We start from the raw sequence: 17,305 nt of genomic DNA, 5'->3' as shown, positions 1-17,305 counted from the left end.
ATAAAACACAGTCCAGACCTACATCAATACAAAGTTCTAACTCATCAAGTTGATTAAGTAACATATAACAATAAGTAAAAGGCTGTTGTCTAAAAATAAAAAAAAAAAGGCCTGCAGCAGTGAAATGTGCCATTAAAAAAACCCACACAAGCTACATGTGACCAATGCTTTGTATGAACTGCTGAAAGTGTTCAATTAAAATGCTGATAAATCTGCACTGTTAATAATAAGGCAGTTAGGATAATTCTGATAAATATGATTCTGAGGTGCAAAATATATTACTTACCCATAAGAGGGATTAATCAGCTTTTTTGTTTACAGAAAATAAATAATGAGAAAGAATAAGAAAATAGCTACAATCTGACTGTATCAACTGAGCTTTTTCAGTTTTCTGTTAGCTCTCAGTCTGAGTAGTCAGTACAGGCAATTATGTATGGGAATATAAAACATATATAATGTCAAAAGGAATTTGTTTTATGGCCAGGAAGTGTTTGATCTGGGCATTAAAGTAAAATTCTGCAGCAGGGAAGCACTTAGTTGCAGCAGGAAGTCCAAGAGTTTGTAGCATAATATAAAGCTAGTTGAGCTGTTTGTAAGGCACTGTAGGGTGGAAACAAGTATTTCCTTTGCTTCGTGTTAATAAACTACAAATAAGTATGGGCATCCTGAGCAGCCCTGTGGAACATCAAGGAGCACTGACTGTATAACACGGGGCTTAAGTGCAATTTTTAGAATAATTATGGCCAAATGTACAAATGGTTTGAAAAAGTAAAAAAGGATTTGATCATATTTCTTGGAGTCATATGGGTCTCCAACTGTGAAACCATCTGATCTTTGTTCTCTTCACATTTCTAATATTACGATTTGTTGCCATGGTGGATATGAGCCGTGTATCAGGTTCCTGTGGTACTGTTTCTCCCCTAGGACATTTTCTCCATACCATGTTCAACCTCTCCCCTGAAGTGATCTACTGAAAATGTGAAATGTGTGAACTATGAGGAATGATGACGTAAACTTTTCACAATGTGCAGACTCCTATCAATGCCAATGGGAATCTGCTGGGCAGAATCAGGAAATCGTATGGCCCTCAGACATGATGTTGTAAAGTGCCAAGCATATGTTGACTTTGTTGAACATCCTCTCTCTCCTGTTTTCTTGTGAGAGAGTCAATGTTGCATCATCATACCTCAGTCTTTTCCAGATTACTTAAAAGCAAAGGTATTGATCCGATGGGTGTAATCAGAGCCACATTTTGTCTGTTCAATGTTTATGCCACACTATTAATAAAAGATTTACAGTCCTCTTCAATTTCCTTGTGCCCAAATGCAGGAAAAAGGTGTCAGGGTTATGCTTGTACCTGCTCAAAGGAGTTGATGTCCTGTAACTATTATGTCTTTGGTAGCCTTTGCTGTTGCTTTTTAGAGCCTTTGTAATCTAAGTTCTCATCTCTTGTCCTGGACCTGCCCTGATGAACATTTCCCAGGGTGAACACTACTGGTGGATAGAGGAACAAAAGGCTTTAAAAGAGTTGCTATACTTCAGATGTGCTTTTTTGCTACTTACTAAAAAAAAGTATGGGATGGGGTGTGACACACTGTAAGGTATGATATGCGTAAAAGAAATGTGCAGACACAGGTTGCACTGGAAAAATATGCCAGTATTTTTTTTTTTTTTTTTTGCCACTCACAGCAGTATTTGGTGAGGATTTGGGATACTGACAAAAGTAAGCAGAAGATACATGTTTGCATAATCCTTTACTAACAAAAGTGAAAGTGGTTCAGTGGGAAAAGCTTCAGTTGTACTCTCCATCACTCAGCCAACACAGCTTCGCTGTTGCAGGAATTTTACCTGCCTTGCTTACAAGTTAGCAGAGTTACTGTCCATCTGTGGAAATGGTAATGGTGGAAGGTTTGGGAAAAGGAAACACTGAGGACTTTTTCCCGTGGGAAGGTTTATGAAGCAGCTGCTGTTCTGTAAAGACGTGGTCTGTAACCGATAACATCTCTATTGCAAGACCAGGTTCTGGAGAGGTGATGCTATGAGCAGGTATCACTGCTGTGTCATGCAGTGTTTACATCTAAAGAGTGACATCCCCAACAGACGAATCTGCTCATGTGAAAAGATATTCCTTTGCAATTTGAGAGCTCAAGCTCACCACCTATCTTCCAAACTTCCATTCAGCGTGTATCATTTGTTTGACTTACTTTGAAAATACAAACCTGTTGTGCCATGCTCAAACTGGAAAAGAGCAGTACACAGTAAAGCAAATTACTTTTGTGGAAAGCATATCACCTTTTTTGCATAAACTACATAGTGTAGATGCTAGTTATGATGTCTAATCAACTATACTAAAAAGTACCTGTGGTAATGAGCTTGACTTAAGGACTTATATATAACTTGAACAGAGAAAGCAATTTTTGTGGGTTTTTTTAATGGAAAACTCATCAAACAAATTACTTAAGTGATTTTCCTCCATCTAGTCAATGCTATTTATGTTGTAGAAAGACTGATTGAAGAGACAATGGGGGAAAGATTAAAGCACCCATATTTTAATATTTACTGGAAACTTCCAGAATTAGTTCTCTGGAGTGCTGAAGGGAACAACAGTGTGCCACAGACTTTCCAGAAGTTTTGAACTCAATTTGTATGTCCCGCCAGTTCCTGGAATAAAACTGTTGTTGTGTTCAGGGTCTGCTTCAGGTATTGCATATTACAAGTCAAAGGAAGGTTTCCTTTGTCTCCCATGTACATTAGTCACTATTCCATGCAGGTGAAACATGCTGCTTGTTGTCTTTGAACACAGGTATATAGTTTGTATCTTGAAAGCCAGCCAGAAATATTCTTTACATGGCATTTAAAATTTAAAAAGAAAAAAGGGGAGGGGGAGGGAGAAGAAACATTTTTAGGATTTTTAACAGGAAGTGCTCTAGTCTAATATAAGCAACATATAGGTATGGAGTTAAAAGAGAAATATGAAGTAGTCAGGCAAGAACTGAGTGATGAAGTTCCTAATATTCTCATTAGATATTTCATGACATGCTCATAGGGGAGAACATTCGATTTCAGGCAGGTAAAATAATTACAATGACGAAGACTATTGTGATTGAAAAATATAAAATGGCATTAGCTAGCAGTACATATTAGTTTGTTTACAAACTGTTTTCCCCGGAGAGTTCTGGTAGAGAAGTGAAGACTGACTCATCTAGGGGAGATGGGCTGATACTCAATTCTGAACGTAGACTAAACACACTTCCGTTTCAGGGATTGGGACTAAATCCCATCTTAATGAACTATAAATAATAATGAAAATTGTAATGCCTATTTTTAGACAAAGGAATTTCACTTCTGAGTCATAAAATACGATGTGGTCTAGGAAAATCAAGAAAATTTTTAAGGGGCAAAGTTATTGAAATTGAGTTCTTTGACATAAACCACATTTATTGATCTTTCAATTCAGTTCACTTCAATAAACTCTTCATGAAGCAGCTTTGAGAGAGATCAGTTAATAAGATTAAAATATTAAGGTAAATCCAGCTATTTGTAACCAAAGTTTAGTGATGTTTTTTTCTTTGGAAATGCATGTTTGGAATTATTCTTGTAGTTTTAATGAGGAATTTTTAATGCTTTACTCTCAACTCTGTATTTCCTCCTTTCCTTCCCAATGTGATTGTGTTCACTGTAATCACACAGAAGTGCTTCTGTAAACTTCACTGATAATGGCAAAACAAACAAGATGATGAGTTGCAGAAACAGTGACAGCCTGAAAATTTGCTGCTTTGGATACTTTGTCAATGGTTTCTATGTTTTTTTTTTTCATGGCTGCATTGTTTGCTTGTTGGTAAGGCTGAAGTGAATGCTTGGGTGTATTTGGAGAATAAATGTGTGTAAGTAGAAAGAAGTTAAAAGAAAATAAACATAGCCTGTAATTCAAGTGTATAAATGAAAACAAGGTAGTGTAAAATAATTCATCCCAGTCTGGAAGAATTTGCTTTTTAACCATACACTCACATTTATTGTAGAGTAAAGCGGTGGAAGTCAAGCAGTGGTTGCACTTCTATGTTTCATTGGCTTGGTGTTACCACGAGCCTGTTTAACCTCTAAAAGGATTCAAGGGATGATAAATATCTTTACTTTTAAAGGAAAAACTCTAGTTACAACCTATCAGCTTCTGTGTGATCATGACTTCTGAACTCTCCATTCTTGAATGGACAAGCGAATCCTGGAAGTGGATAATTTGCAACTAGATTTTTTTTTTATTATGAAGATCTCGTTTGTTCTCTTGTTTAAGATTAAAAACATGTTCACTTAAGAAGCATCTTGTGTGAAGAAGAGACTACTTTCCAGGGTGAAGGCAGTTCTTTTACTTGTTCAATTAAATGGTCTCTTGCTTTACAACATATTATTTGAAGAGTATTTACAACCTGTAATTAAACTGTTCTTTCAAATGTTTAATAGGGCGCAAATCAAGATAATAATGTTTTTGCATGTCTTTCAAAACATAACAAAAAAAAAAAAGAGAAAATGTCAAAGCAAATTAGAAGTTAGAAATGAGCTTTCTCAGATTTGCACAAGGCTGAGAGGAGGGGATAGATAAAAATATATATTTTTTTTTTGTGACTGAGGATGTGCCAACCTCACTGACATTTATCCATCTAACAAATGTTAGATTTCCTTAAAATTTCTTAGAAATTCAAAATTCCTTATGAACTTTAGGTTACCTAAAAACCTTACGGAAGCACATACCATGTAGCATGTTTCTGAATACAAAATATGAACAAACATCTGTATGTTGAAGAAGTAGACTGCTTTGTGAAGACCTGAAATAATAACTTAGTTCTTTTGCAAGTATAAATTTGTTATTATTTACTTTATCCAATCTCTTCTAGGAGCTGGTGGCTGGTCCCCACTGGACTCAAATGAGCAGCAGTGGCTGCAGGTTGATCTGGGAGACCGAGTGGAGATTGTTGCAGTCGCTACCCAGGGCAGGTATGGGAGCTCAGACTGGGTGACCAGCTACACGCTGATGTTCAGCGATACCGGCCACAACTGGAGACAGTACAGACAAGACGACACCGTCTGGGTAGGTATGAATTGCAGATGCCTTTGGCCCCAGATCTTTCTGGTTTGGGATCATTTTGGTATTTGGAGAGATTGCTTCATTTTCAGATTGGAAGAGTTCTGTTGTGGTGAGGGGGCAGACCTAAGTGACTGTACAGGGTGTTTTGATCTAAATGGGTTATGTCACTGTCTGTGTAATACAAGATTAGGCCCTCAGGACTATATTGTTTTTTGGACTATGAGGATGCTCGGGGCACTCAAAATGACCTGCACACTTCTGTGCCAGGTTGGCTTTGATTCAGGCACACCAGGGTAAATGGGGCTAATCACCTACATACTTCCTCCAGAAAACATGGAAATTAGCTCTGCGTGTTATCCATGCTTGCTGGCCAGGACAACAAAGCTCATGCTGGGGAAGGTGGGTGGTTAATTGCTCCTGGGCTGAAGAGGGCTGGAGCTGCAACATGAGGTGTGGGGTAATTTAGCAGATACACTAAATGTGCTCAAGGCTTTTCCTAAAATTTTAATGCAGACTCGATACTTGCTGTGTCATAAGTTCAAAGTGTGGAAATGCCAGGTGCTGTGGGTAGGATTATACATGGTAGCATGCCACTTTAGGGCTAGATGGAGAAGTTTTAAAGTCTCCCTTTCATATGGCAAATGTGAATTGTTAGTGAATTGTTAACAAGCAGTAGCACCCTCTCTGTTCAGTATTCTCTAGTTCGGAGTATCAATAGCCCTGGTAGCATGACAGTGTGTGGTGGTAAATGAAACATAATCTTTATGAAAATAGAAGGGAATGTTTTAAGGGTGACCTAGCAGACTTTTGGTTTTGTCTTCAATTTTTCTTTGCTTAACACCTTGGTTAAATTCTGTATTGCAAAAAGAGATTTTGCTTCCAGAGCGTAATGACTACAAATGAGGGGAGTTGTGGTGCAGCAAGAAGAGGGGGAGAAGGGCTGCTTAATTTTTTTTCCTGAGCATGTTGCAAGCAGTGGGGATGCATATACAGGGAAGTTAACTCCTGTGGTTTTAAGATCCGTTGTTAACTGCCACTGTCTTTGTTTTACCGTGGTTTGATTTAGGGAAAGCTAATGAAATCCTTCTTCCTTTAGAAATGCAACTTTGGCCCAAAGATGGTCATAAAGCTGTCAAGTGGAACTCTGATTCACTTGTCACTTATAAAGTTATATTAGTCTGTCTTTACTCCAGATATTTTTTTTTTTCTTTCCCCTCCCTTTTATGTTTAAAATGAGTAGAATTTCATTTTAGGCTGAACATAGTGATCGTTTAACCTGGCTCTCGACTTCCACCCTTGGGACTCAGAAATGCAGAACTGAGATGTTTTTACAGATTTGGTGTAATTAAGTGCTTCCTTTCCTGGAAGTATTATTGTGCCTTGTTCAAACTTTATATTAAGATAAATTAATTTTTAGTTACATATCTAACTTTTCAGTCCTTTCCTTTTAGGAAATCCATGTTTTTTTTAATTTTCTTTTGTAACTTTTTCTTCTTAAGGTGAATTATGCAAAGGCAACATGTAGAATTTACTATAGCAAATCTTCATGCCCTAAGGATACAATTTTTTGAGTTTCTGATCTGCCACCTAACATTGTGCACAAGAATAAGAACAAGCCTAGCAGGTGTTTACCAGGGAATTAGGATTCATGAAGAACCTGGACTCTCATGCTTTACTAAGTGATCAGGCATGAAGGTGATTCAGAGCAGACCCTGACACAAGTTCTAAAGCTTCAGTAGATCCAGACTTCCCAAGAGGTAACTTTTGTATGCTTTTCTAATGGAAACTGCCATAGGCTGCAAAGTATGGGTTTGTATTTAATGAAGGAAAAATGAAGTAGAATTTGGATTAGGAAAAGATAACACTGGGGGAAGAATTTGGATATTTTTCCCCTCACATTAGTTTCTATAAGTCACACTACCTATGCAAGCCAGTCCAGAAGAACAATTTGCTCCACATCCCCAGGCAGAAGGCTTGAAGAGATTGTTAGGATGCATGGCCAAACTTTGCTGTTGGAAGTATCTGACAGTGAAAATCTGAAGTGGGCTCATTTATGTTTCATTAGGCTCTGCAGTCCACCCAAACTGGCAAGTCTCATTAACACATAGGAGTTTGTATGCCTGCCCATGGAATTAATGAAGATCAAGAATTCCTTCAGTACAATTTTTATTCTAACTAAAGAGAAAGTTGATTCTTTTTTTTTTTTTTTTTTTTCCTGGCACTTTTGGATTTGTTTCACTGAATTAAATTAGATCTTGAGAGCCATTCAGAGCATAAATCAGAATGCCAAAGAGGTTTTCAGAAGCACGTATAGAATTATAATTTCAAATTTTGCAGTGTTTCTGTTTTATTGGCAGTAATCCTTTCCTTAGGCTTTTTTTCTACCTAAGAAGAAAAACAGAAGTGTGCTGTTCATCTCTATGTTGAAAATTTCTCTATACAAGGCATGAAATGGAGAGAAGCACACCATGCTGCTTGTCCTAAACATCTGGGCTGTTCACTGGGTGTAAGGGAAGTTCTGCATTGCACATGTCTCAGGAACAATTGTTGTCCTTGGCTTAAGGGAGTGCAGTGGAGTGGACCATTTCAGAGGGAAAAGAAAGTGGCACCCTAGGGTAGCCTCCACTGTCACAATCTGTGACAGTGTACACTGTACCAATCTGTTACAAGATCGGTAACTTCAACCTTAGAAATGTCTATTCCTTTTTTTTATTGGGGAGTGGGAGTAAGGGGGGCAGGATGGTCTGTCAAATGATGATTCAAGGTAGGAGTCTCCTATGCCAAAAGGTGGCAAGTTGCCAGGTTACCTCTCATCCACAGGGAGTGGAGGTATTACAATCTACGTTATTGTGGAAAATATACCTCTTATGGTTGAGTGGGAAATGCGTCCTCTCCCCCCTAAACTACCCTCCCGCCAGGCTTTAACTTGTAAGCTTTTAGCTTTTTTCCTCTGTCTTTAGGATAGGGTTTTACTACTCTCTCTGTCCCTCAGGACTTTAATATTTTTAAATCTCCTTTTTAAATTTCTGTGTATAGCTAGAAGCCTACCTACTTTATTGCTTTTTCTTTCAGAAAGCTGTGCTGTTCCTAACTGAAGAGGTGGTCAACACTGACTCACAGCTCAGATGGGGCTGCAAAATCTAAATCATTACCTGGAGATCATTAGCTGGCATCTGCTGTATCAGTATAAAATATTGATATGCACTGGACCTGTCAGGTTCACTGATATATCTCCTACTTTAGTAAAATTAACTGGAAGTTTGTGCTTTGATGTATGGATATCACTGAATGTCTTGAACCAGTTGTTCATTGGTGACAACTTATCAGTCATTTACAGCTATTGAAAGGGGAGATTACATATCATTATAAGGGACCTAGGTAGTCTGGTGAATTTCTTTGTTTGTTTTCCAAAGGCAAGATAACTGTGTGCAGAACCATTTGACAGAAGGATGATAAACTGAATTGCTGAAAAGAGGGGTGTAAGGAATGCCTGTGTTTCAAGGCAAGCATTTGATTTCAAGTAGAAATTTGAGGTTTCCAGCAAAGGAAAACAAAGTCTTAAAATTACTTCTCCAATATGTCTGTTAAACTAAAACTGGCAGAAATCCCCAATCTCTATTCAACTGAAATCAGATTTGAACTGCAATTTCTCACAGCCTTTCCTTGCTGCCTGTCGTGGTCCGTTGGACACATTTGGTGGAGACAGCAGGAGGGGGCAGTACCTCCTTTCATAGTCCCTCAGTAAGTCTGCCCGGATGAAACTTTTCCTAGTCATGTCTTCACAAGCGTCTGCTCCATATTGCAAGTGGTTCTCCAGAGGAGTTGTTTCCAGTTATCTAGGTACAGGTTTTGTCCATCTATCTGGCATTGTCCATCAGTGCATCAGAGACCTAGGTACATAAATTCTTTATGGGACTGCTGATAAGATTTATGTTTGCACACCAGTATATATGACATATCACTAGTAAAAATCCCTTTCTCTTTATAGAGATTACATGGCTTATTATCCTCCTCTCATGGCATGTATACAGCTCCCATCAACTTCACCATTAATGAGGACTGCATAGACAGATCACAAGGAGAATTGGAAAACCTCTTACGTTTTCACTCAGCCTGTGTTTATGATGTTAGTAAATTCTGCAGCTGGAGTTGAAGGCAAGACAGATTAGCCATTTAAAACCAATTTTCCAACCCCATTTGTATTTAAATAATCTTGTTACGAAAGGATGCTGTGGTTCAGAGCAAACTAGACTTATATTTTCAGTATGGATAAATCAGTTGTGTGTGGACATACTAGCTATTGATTGGGAGACATAAAACATAAATCTTATTACTTGTAACAAGTGAATGATTTTTCAGTGTTTTTAAGTGTTGAATAATTCAGAATTTACTTTACCTGCATACATACCACAGAGTGTGTATTACTGGTACAAAAGTGTGGGCTGTGATACAATGCTATTTCATTTTAGACAGCAAATTCTATGCTATCTGTACTAGAAAAATACTTTACAAAGCTGAAAAATACACTTATGCAGGAAGACACAAAGGAAAGGGGAGGGAGCAGGTATAGATGTATGCAGCAAAAGGAGAAAAGAAGTGTTCTTTAGGCAAAGTTTTGAAAGGGGAAGGGGAAGTTGTGGAAGTGGAGATAAAAGGAAGACTGATCTGACAGTGGCAGAGAAAGGTCTTACATTAGAACAATAAATATGTGAAGAAAGGCAATGAAGGGGAAAAATGACATAAACAGCAAGGAGATACTTCATAATGTGCAAACACATGCACATACTTTCACAAGTTAAGTTTGGAGCTGACTGTTACTTGCTGAAGGTTCTTGTACATCTGCTGTCAACTGCATAGGGAAGACAGAAGATAATTTCACACGGAAGGGGGACTGTGAGCCCTAACCCCAAAGCTGGATCACAAGATAGGAAGCACATCTCTGGTGTTGGACCATGACACTTGGGTAATGCAAGGTACAGAGCAGAGTTGGCCTCATGGACAAGTGCCACTATGTCAGTGCCACTTTGTGCAGGTGTTAGGGTGCTGTGTGAGGGCTGGAGAGGTGACAGGAGGCTAAGTATGCATGAGGAATACACAATTCTCAGGGAAGTAGGAAAAGTATTTAATAGAGGTGATAAAGATCACTTGCATCCTCTTTCCTCAGGAAAATTCTTGTTTGCATGTGTGAGCTTTGCTGAACCAGAAGTTTTTCTAATGAAATCTAGAGGAGGGTCACTCTTAATTAGCTTATAAATCTATAGGAGTGCTGTAAACTTCCCCATTTCCACTCTAGCTGGATAATGATTGTGGAACAGTTTTGGTGAGTTAATTATAGTGAACATAGTTAGAATATTAATCTTCTTGTCAGATTTATAGTTGTGCTAATTTATTCTAAAGCATCTTTTAGCTCATAGTCCTAATGCCCTCCAAGCAAGGCCAAAGCAAAATTCTACCTGTAGTGATAAGAACTCCTGCATTGTTTGTGTGGATTAGAGAATGAGTTTCTGCTTGTCTTGTTATAATGCTTCCCACTGTACTAGTATTCAGATCTATTTAATCTTCTCTGTGCACAGTAATTATTGCCAGGCAAATAGGTGTTAAACAGTAAGTATCTATGGATTATTTTCTCCTATCAGCTTTGCTCTTAAAAAAAAAAAAAAAAAAAAAAGCCAATTGCTACTTTCTAGTAGGAATGAAAGAACCTATTGAGTCTTGCTGCAGGGAAACAAGGTTTTTCAGAAGGTTTTATTGCTTTTCCTGTAAAAGCTATATTATTACAGGTTTTGAAGAGGTAACCATTACCCATTTGTAGTATTTAAGACTGTTCTGATTTAAGACTGCCTGATTCCAAGATGTTGTTTAGGTGCTAATAATTTGCTTCTAATTCTGGTTTAGCTTACTGAGCTGGCTGTGAACCTGAGTGTGTTCTCAGGAAATCCGTCTTTCTTTATGTGGCCAGGGCAGCTGTCCCACGGGGAGGACAATTCAAAGTCGCCGTGTATCTGTTTTTGTTAAGTGCAGTTCATATGGATTTATGCCTGAATAAAATGGATGTACTTGGATTGCAAATTACCCTTTAGTGTTGAGATACTTGAGTTAGCCTTAAGCTAACTGAATTTTGTATAAATTCTTTGACCTTACAATGTGGTTTTATAGTTGGTTAACTGTAAAGTGATATTAAGGTAGAGTCTAGAGAATTTAATGTTGACATTAACATGATATCCATCACTAATATCTTCAGTAATTCTCTATGCCTGGTATTTGGCAGCAATTCACCCTGACCCAGGAAACTGGGAAGAAACATGGTTATCTGCAGTCTGTGCCATAGTCATTGACCTCTTAGTTTTATTCCTTTGCACATTGTCTGAAATTTAACTTTTGTGTAGTTGCACAGGAAGGCTGTGAAATGTTCTTTGATTTCTCATTCCTACATCCCAGATGTAGGAGATCTTGTACCATCTTGTCTCTCCACTGCTTCATGTCACCTATGGGGGCTAAAGGGTACGACTCTGTACTTAATGGACTGAAGTGCAGAGTGGTTGGCATGGTTCTGTTTCGTGAAGTTTGTCCCTAAAACATAACATGTCTTCCAACTATCTCCAGCAGATTTGTCTACTACAGCCAGAACATTATTGCTTTCCCTTCCAGGCATCTACTAAGAGAATAAATGTTAGTGGCTGAATGCTAAGATGGCTAATGTGGAAAACAGTGGACGTTTCCTCTCAGATAGAGGATTTTAGCCAGAAACTCCTTTATATCAGTATCAGCTTTCATTATTCTTGTTTGTAAATTGTGTTCTATGGTATGTGAAGATATAAATAGGTGCCTTTACAAATTATAAATAAATATGGAACAAATAGGGCTTTAATCTATTTGTGGTTTCACCTCTGGTGAGCAAATGATCATTTGCAAATGGACTAAAATGAGAAAGCAGTGTAGAGCAAAGAACAAATGTTAAAGCTGTTTTGCTAAAGGAAAAATGCATCATTAATTTGTTCGTAGCAAACAATTTACTAAGATTAGCAAAATAAAAATGTCTCAGGGATAAGCACTAAAGCTGATCCACCCACAACTGAAAACCATTCTGAAACAATAATAGTTAGATTGACTGTGGTGCTGCAGAGAGAAGTTTCCTGACTCCTGAATTTGCTTCCACATCCACAGATACTGAAACAAGAAAGGGTCTTTACAGAATGCAATATGCAAATATTTTTCTTCCACAGTTTCCTAGTGAAGCCTGTACTAATTTCCATAGTCCTTCTGGGTCATATTAATCAGGATTGAGTGGCTTCTGGGGTTGGTAATGAGATCTGGAGTTTTTATCATCTTAAAAAGCCTGCTCAAATTGAATGATTCTAACATAAACAGCTCATTTGTATTTTGTGCTGCTGAGCATCCTGGTAGCAGCCAGATCAATGGCTAAATGCACAAGAAGAAACATGCAATATCCTTGGGACTTGTTTGTGCAGGGTCCTTACTAGGAAGATGATGGGGAGCTTTTGAGGCATTTGCTCATGCAGTATCTGGGGACAGGAATGTTGCTTTCCATGTGAGAGACAGAACCTGACACACTAATATGATGTTCACAGAGTTCAACTTTATTGTCCGACCGAGTTAGCTTTATACCAAAAGCTGCCCTGTCCACGTGCCTTGCAACAATATGATTGGTTACAGCACGTGCTATACAGTAACGTGATTAGCTGCATGCACTGTCCACACACTCTACACGTGCGTGTTGGCAATTGCTCATTGGCTGGTGCCTTCTTATAGGATTCCTTTTGTCTCTTTTTTTTCTCTGACTTGACCTTCTAGCCAGGCTGGTGACAACCCCATCCCCCCACAATGAGCCCTGTCACTACACAGGAAGATCAAACCAAAAAACAAACAAAACCAACAACAAAAACTGGAACAACTGAGAATGGCTCTAGTTGACTTAACATCCAATTCTTTTGTTGAACTGGCTTAAAAAGACTACTATCACATACAATAAAATAAGACAGGATGTTCTGCTTCTGAAGAGTGTGTTGCTTCTACGAATCCATTATTGGATTAGATAAATCCAAAAAAATAACTAGATTATCAGATCTGCTGGTTTGACTTGGAGTACTCAGGTCTTCAGTAACTGTTGTAAGGCTGTACTTATTTTGCCCTGAGCCATTTCTAAACTTTGAATTATTCCTGTAGTGAGAGTTTAATGAACAGAGAAGTAGAAACCTGTTACTTGTGGCTAGTGGAAATGGCATATAAGAAAAAGAGGTAAGACATAAACCACTGCAAACCAGCCTAGAACTGGGATTTTATTAAGGTATTAAACACTGATAGAAGCTAAGCAAAGGAGTGTGATGTTATATAGACACCAGATTCAGTGATAAGGCATTGAAAAAGGCTGCTTAGGGAAGTGGTGGAGTCACCACCCCTGGATACATTCAAAAGGCATGTAGACAAGGTTCTCAAGGACATGGTTTAGTGCTAGTGTTAGTTTATGTTTGGACTTGATGATCCTGAGGATCTCTTCCAAATGAAATGATTTTATGATGTGCTAGTGAACTGGTGAGCACCTTGGAAGGAGAAGAGAAGGAAGGAGAGAATTACCCTGATACCTGAAATAGAGATGAGGAGACAGAGGAGGAGAGAGACAGACAAAACCATAGCTAATGACCAGATTGTCAGTACCCAAGACAGAAATAAGGACCATGTTCATTACACCTTCAGTCAGCATCAGCAGAAACCAGGGTTCTCTTATTTCAGCTCATCCTCTTCTTGTCTCCTTGGTTAGCAGATTTGTATCTGCAAAGAGGCTCCTACGAACGACTTTCGAGATATTTTCTTGAAAAATGGTTGTGTTCACAAAAGTTTTCTTCAACATTGGAATTGGATCTTTTCACAGTGACAACACAGGAGTGGGGAGATGGAAAATCAAGTATCGCATAATGGGCTGGATGATTTAAAGCAAGGACCCTGGTGTATTAAAACTTTAATTTTCTTAGTCTTTTTGTTAAAGATCACAAGTTTTGTGAGTCTCTTCAGTTATGTGGATATTTTGCTGCATTTCTCCTTTATGGTCTGATTTGGAGCCTATTTTTGTCACTGGGCTCTTTCATCTTCAGGGATCCCAGAACTGTAAGTATAAAGAAATGTACTGGCTAAAAGTCTACCCCACAATTCTTCCTTGGATTAACACTTTCTTACTTCATGTACTGAACTGATGTACAAAATAGAAACTGATGTCACTACTTAAATTAGGTGACTTTGTTATATAGTAATAAAAAATAAAATACTACAGACATCCACCCAATTACAATTGTCTGATAAGTAGTATTTTCTTGCCTTTTTACTAAACCAGAAATTCCGTAGTGACATAATCTTTAGTATTAGAATTATGTTCTTTGTAGATTTCCCTCCTTCCCAACCCACCAGTAATTTCAGCATAATATGGAGGGCTTTTTTTAACATTATGGAAAGAACTTTAGATTTTTATTTTTTTTTCATTCTCATTAAGAAGTTTTATCAGATTTTTTTAAAATTTATTTTATTTTCCGGTGCCTGGAATATTTCAAGTCTGGAAATATTTTTTTTCTAATTCCTAACATAGAAAAAAGTATAAATATTTGATATATTTTATTAGACACGTTGCCTAATTTAAAAAGAGATTACTGGTATTTTTAAAAATGAATACAAGTGTTATTCGTAGTATGGAAGACCTATCTTAACACATTGCCCTTTGAAATGTGTGGTGTATATTTTATGTTCTTTCCGTGGCTTCCAAGCTTTAGTGCATGAGAATTTTAAAAAGTAGTTATATCATCATTAATCTTGAAGATCATTATACCAGTTGTACTTTTGATTCTAAAAGCTGTTTCTCAGGGATATGGGGAAGGATAGAAATCCTCAGAAGATCCCTTGAGGTACAGAAAAAGGAAGAACAAAAATTGGTATCTGTGGAATGAATGAACCTGTCCATGTTCCTTTGAAATTCAGCTTAACAGTGAAACTTTTAATACGTGTCTGTCACTTTTGGGGAGCTGAATACACCTGTTCTGCAGGACTCAGCTTCTGTTTGTGGAGTTAATAATCAAAGATAAAATAACGTGTGAGCAAACCAAGATAGAGAGTAAATCCTGAAGTAGTATTACCCAAAGAACTTTCAGCTTTCAGGGAACTTGGTATTCATGAGCTTAGGGTAGAAATGCAGTCCTGGAAACAGGATAAAAGGTTCCATATATATAGCTTTACAGTGTGGAGAGATGAGATTTGGCTCAAATAAAAACTAGTCAAGCTGTTGTGCTCAGGGAACATTTAATGTGAGTCTCTAATTTTTATTTTAAATATGCAGACTCTCATATCAGTGATAAGAATGGACAAATCTCTTGCTTTCCTGAGATGAGGTTTGGTAGACTTTGGAGCATATATATATATATATATATATATAGAAAGACTGATTGCCTTGGAGTATTTCATGTTTAGGTTCAGCTCTCAAAAATGATGATTTCATTTACAATAGCTTCCATTTGGAAATTAGACCTATCAGTTTAAAATACATGTGATGATTGTCTCAAGAGGGTCCTATGTCTTGATAGAAAGCCAAGGAAGCATCTAAACTTGTGCCAGTTAATTTAGAAAGCTGATCCAAAAGAACTTTACACCTTCTGCTTGGGATTTGTTTTGAAGACTAATGCAATTCTGGCAATGCCTGGTGATTATAGATAATCTCATTCAATAAAATCCCCACAAATCTAAGAGCTGCAGTTCCTTTTGGTACTGGAATGACAGATAATTTTTGCTGATGTTTTAAAACCTTTTATTTGGGTGCTATTGGGAGAGAATTGAGATTATTGAGATTGTGGGCCAGGAATTTTATAGTAGTATCAAAAGAAAAATGCAGTCTGAGTTTTCTAATTCTATTTTACACTTTGATGTCATTGGGAGACATCCTAAAGCTCTAAAATATGTCCTACATCCTCTGTGTCAGACCCAAACCTCTCTCTTCCTGGTATTTTATGGGCACAGATGCTCCAGCTGCATTACAGAGCTGGTTCAGAATATGCCAGTCATAATATATGTGTGTTTTATTAACAAAATCTTTCCATTAGCAGTATCCATTAATAGTAATGCTTGCAAGTTGTGTATGCTCAACAGATGCTTCTTGGTGTTTTCTTGCTTGGACTTCAGTTAAAAAAAAACTAAATAGGAGAAGGAAAGAAAAAATATTGAAAAAATGCCTCCTGAAAAGCCTTCCATGATCTATTATTTAGTAAATAAATATAGTTGGTATCAGGTCACCTGACAAGTTCTGAGATTCATCCTCTTGGAAGAAAATCTTTTAGATATTGCCACCTTAGATCAGCTGGTGCTTCAGGGAAAAAGATTTTTCTCTCCAAGGAAAGAGGGTAGACTTCAGTATTTCCCAAAAAGCAGTCTCTGGGAAAAATAAATAAATAAATTAGAAATTAGAAAAATTTCCACCTCATGGCTTCAAAGTTGTTTTACAATGAGATTGTTGTTCAAGCATCTGTTACTGTGTTCATTACATGACTTTGCAATAGGTAGTTTTACTTGCTTTTGTGTCCCAGATGCATATATTCAGGCTTTTATGTGCAACCAATATTTAGTCCTTTATAAGCACTCTCTAATTTCTTTAGACCTTCTAATTTCAGCTTATTTCTCATTAGAAGATCACAACCACACAAACAAAACCATAAAGGATTTACACTGAAGAAGATTTGGAGCTAATGCACTGATATACGTAGCCCTTTCTTCCTTTTGTTTTGTCTGTAAGGAAGACCAAAACTTTCTTCTTCTTTTTTGTGTTGAGAACAGTTCTGTAATGTCTAAGCACAGATCCTTTCCCAAGTTTCTCAGTCTTTACGTCAGTGTAGACAGCTGAAGTGTGCAGCTGACTTCTGGAAAGAGCACATTGTGTTAACAAATTACACGCAACAAACCATAACAACGTTCAGTCAGCCAAAGCAAAAGCTATCCCTGTAGAATGATTTCAAAAATTTCAAGTAGCTGTGATTTGTACAGCAGTCACGTAGTTCATGATTGACACATTTACAGGTAGCAACCTCTTGTTGCCAGTAAATCTCAAGATTAGGTACTATAGTAAGGAGAAAGCATTCAGATGTGTTCGCCTATCCTGTTGTCTTCAGAATGTGTGACTCTTAAAAATATGCACAAGGAAGGATAGTCACCCTTAGAGAAACAGATTATTTGAAATCTGATGGCCAT

The 17,305-nt window shown here is 37.6% G+C and overlaps 1 protein-coding gene across 1 annotated transcript in view; it reads left to right on the top strand.

Annotated features, from left to right (window-relative positions):
• Positions 1 to 17,305, top strand: part of CNTNAP5 (contactin associated protein family member 5) — a 557,878-nt gene that overhangs the window by 355,940 nt on the left and 184,633 nt on the right. The window contains exon 8 of the mRNA XM_082057253.1: positions 4,887 to 5,080. Coding sequence (XP_081913379.1) covers positions 4,887 to 5,080 — 194 coding nt within the window. The remainder of the gene's footprint in view (positions 1 to 4,886; positions 5,081 to 17,305) is intronic.

This window comes from Streptopelia decaocto (assembly GCF_964273445.1).
Source record: "Streptopelia decaocto genome assembly, chromosome: 6".
In the NCBI taxonomy this organism is placed as follows: Eukaryota; Metazoa; Chordata; class Aves; order Columbiformes; family Columbidae; genus Streptopelia; species Streptopelia decaocto.
The sequence above is the reverse complement of the archived record's forward strand: the minus strand, read 5'-3'. Positions and strand labels throughout refer to the sequence as shown.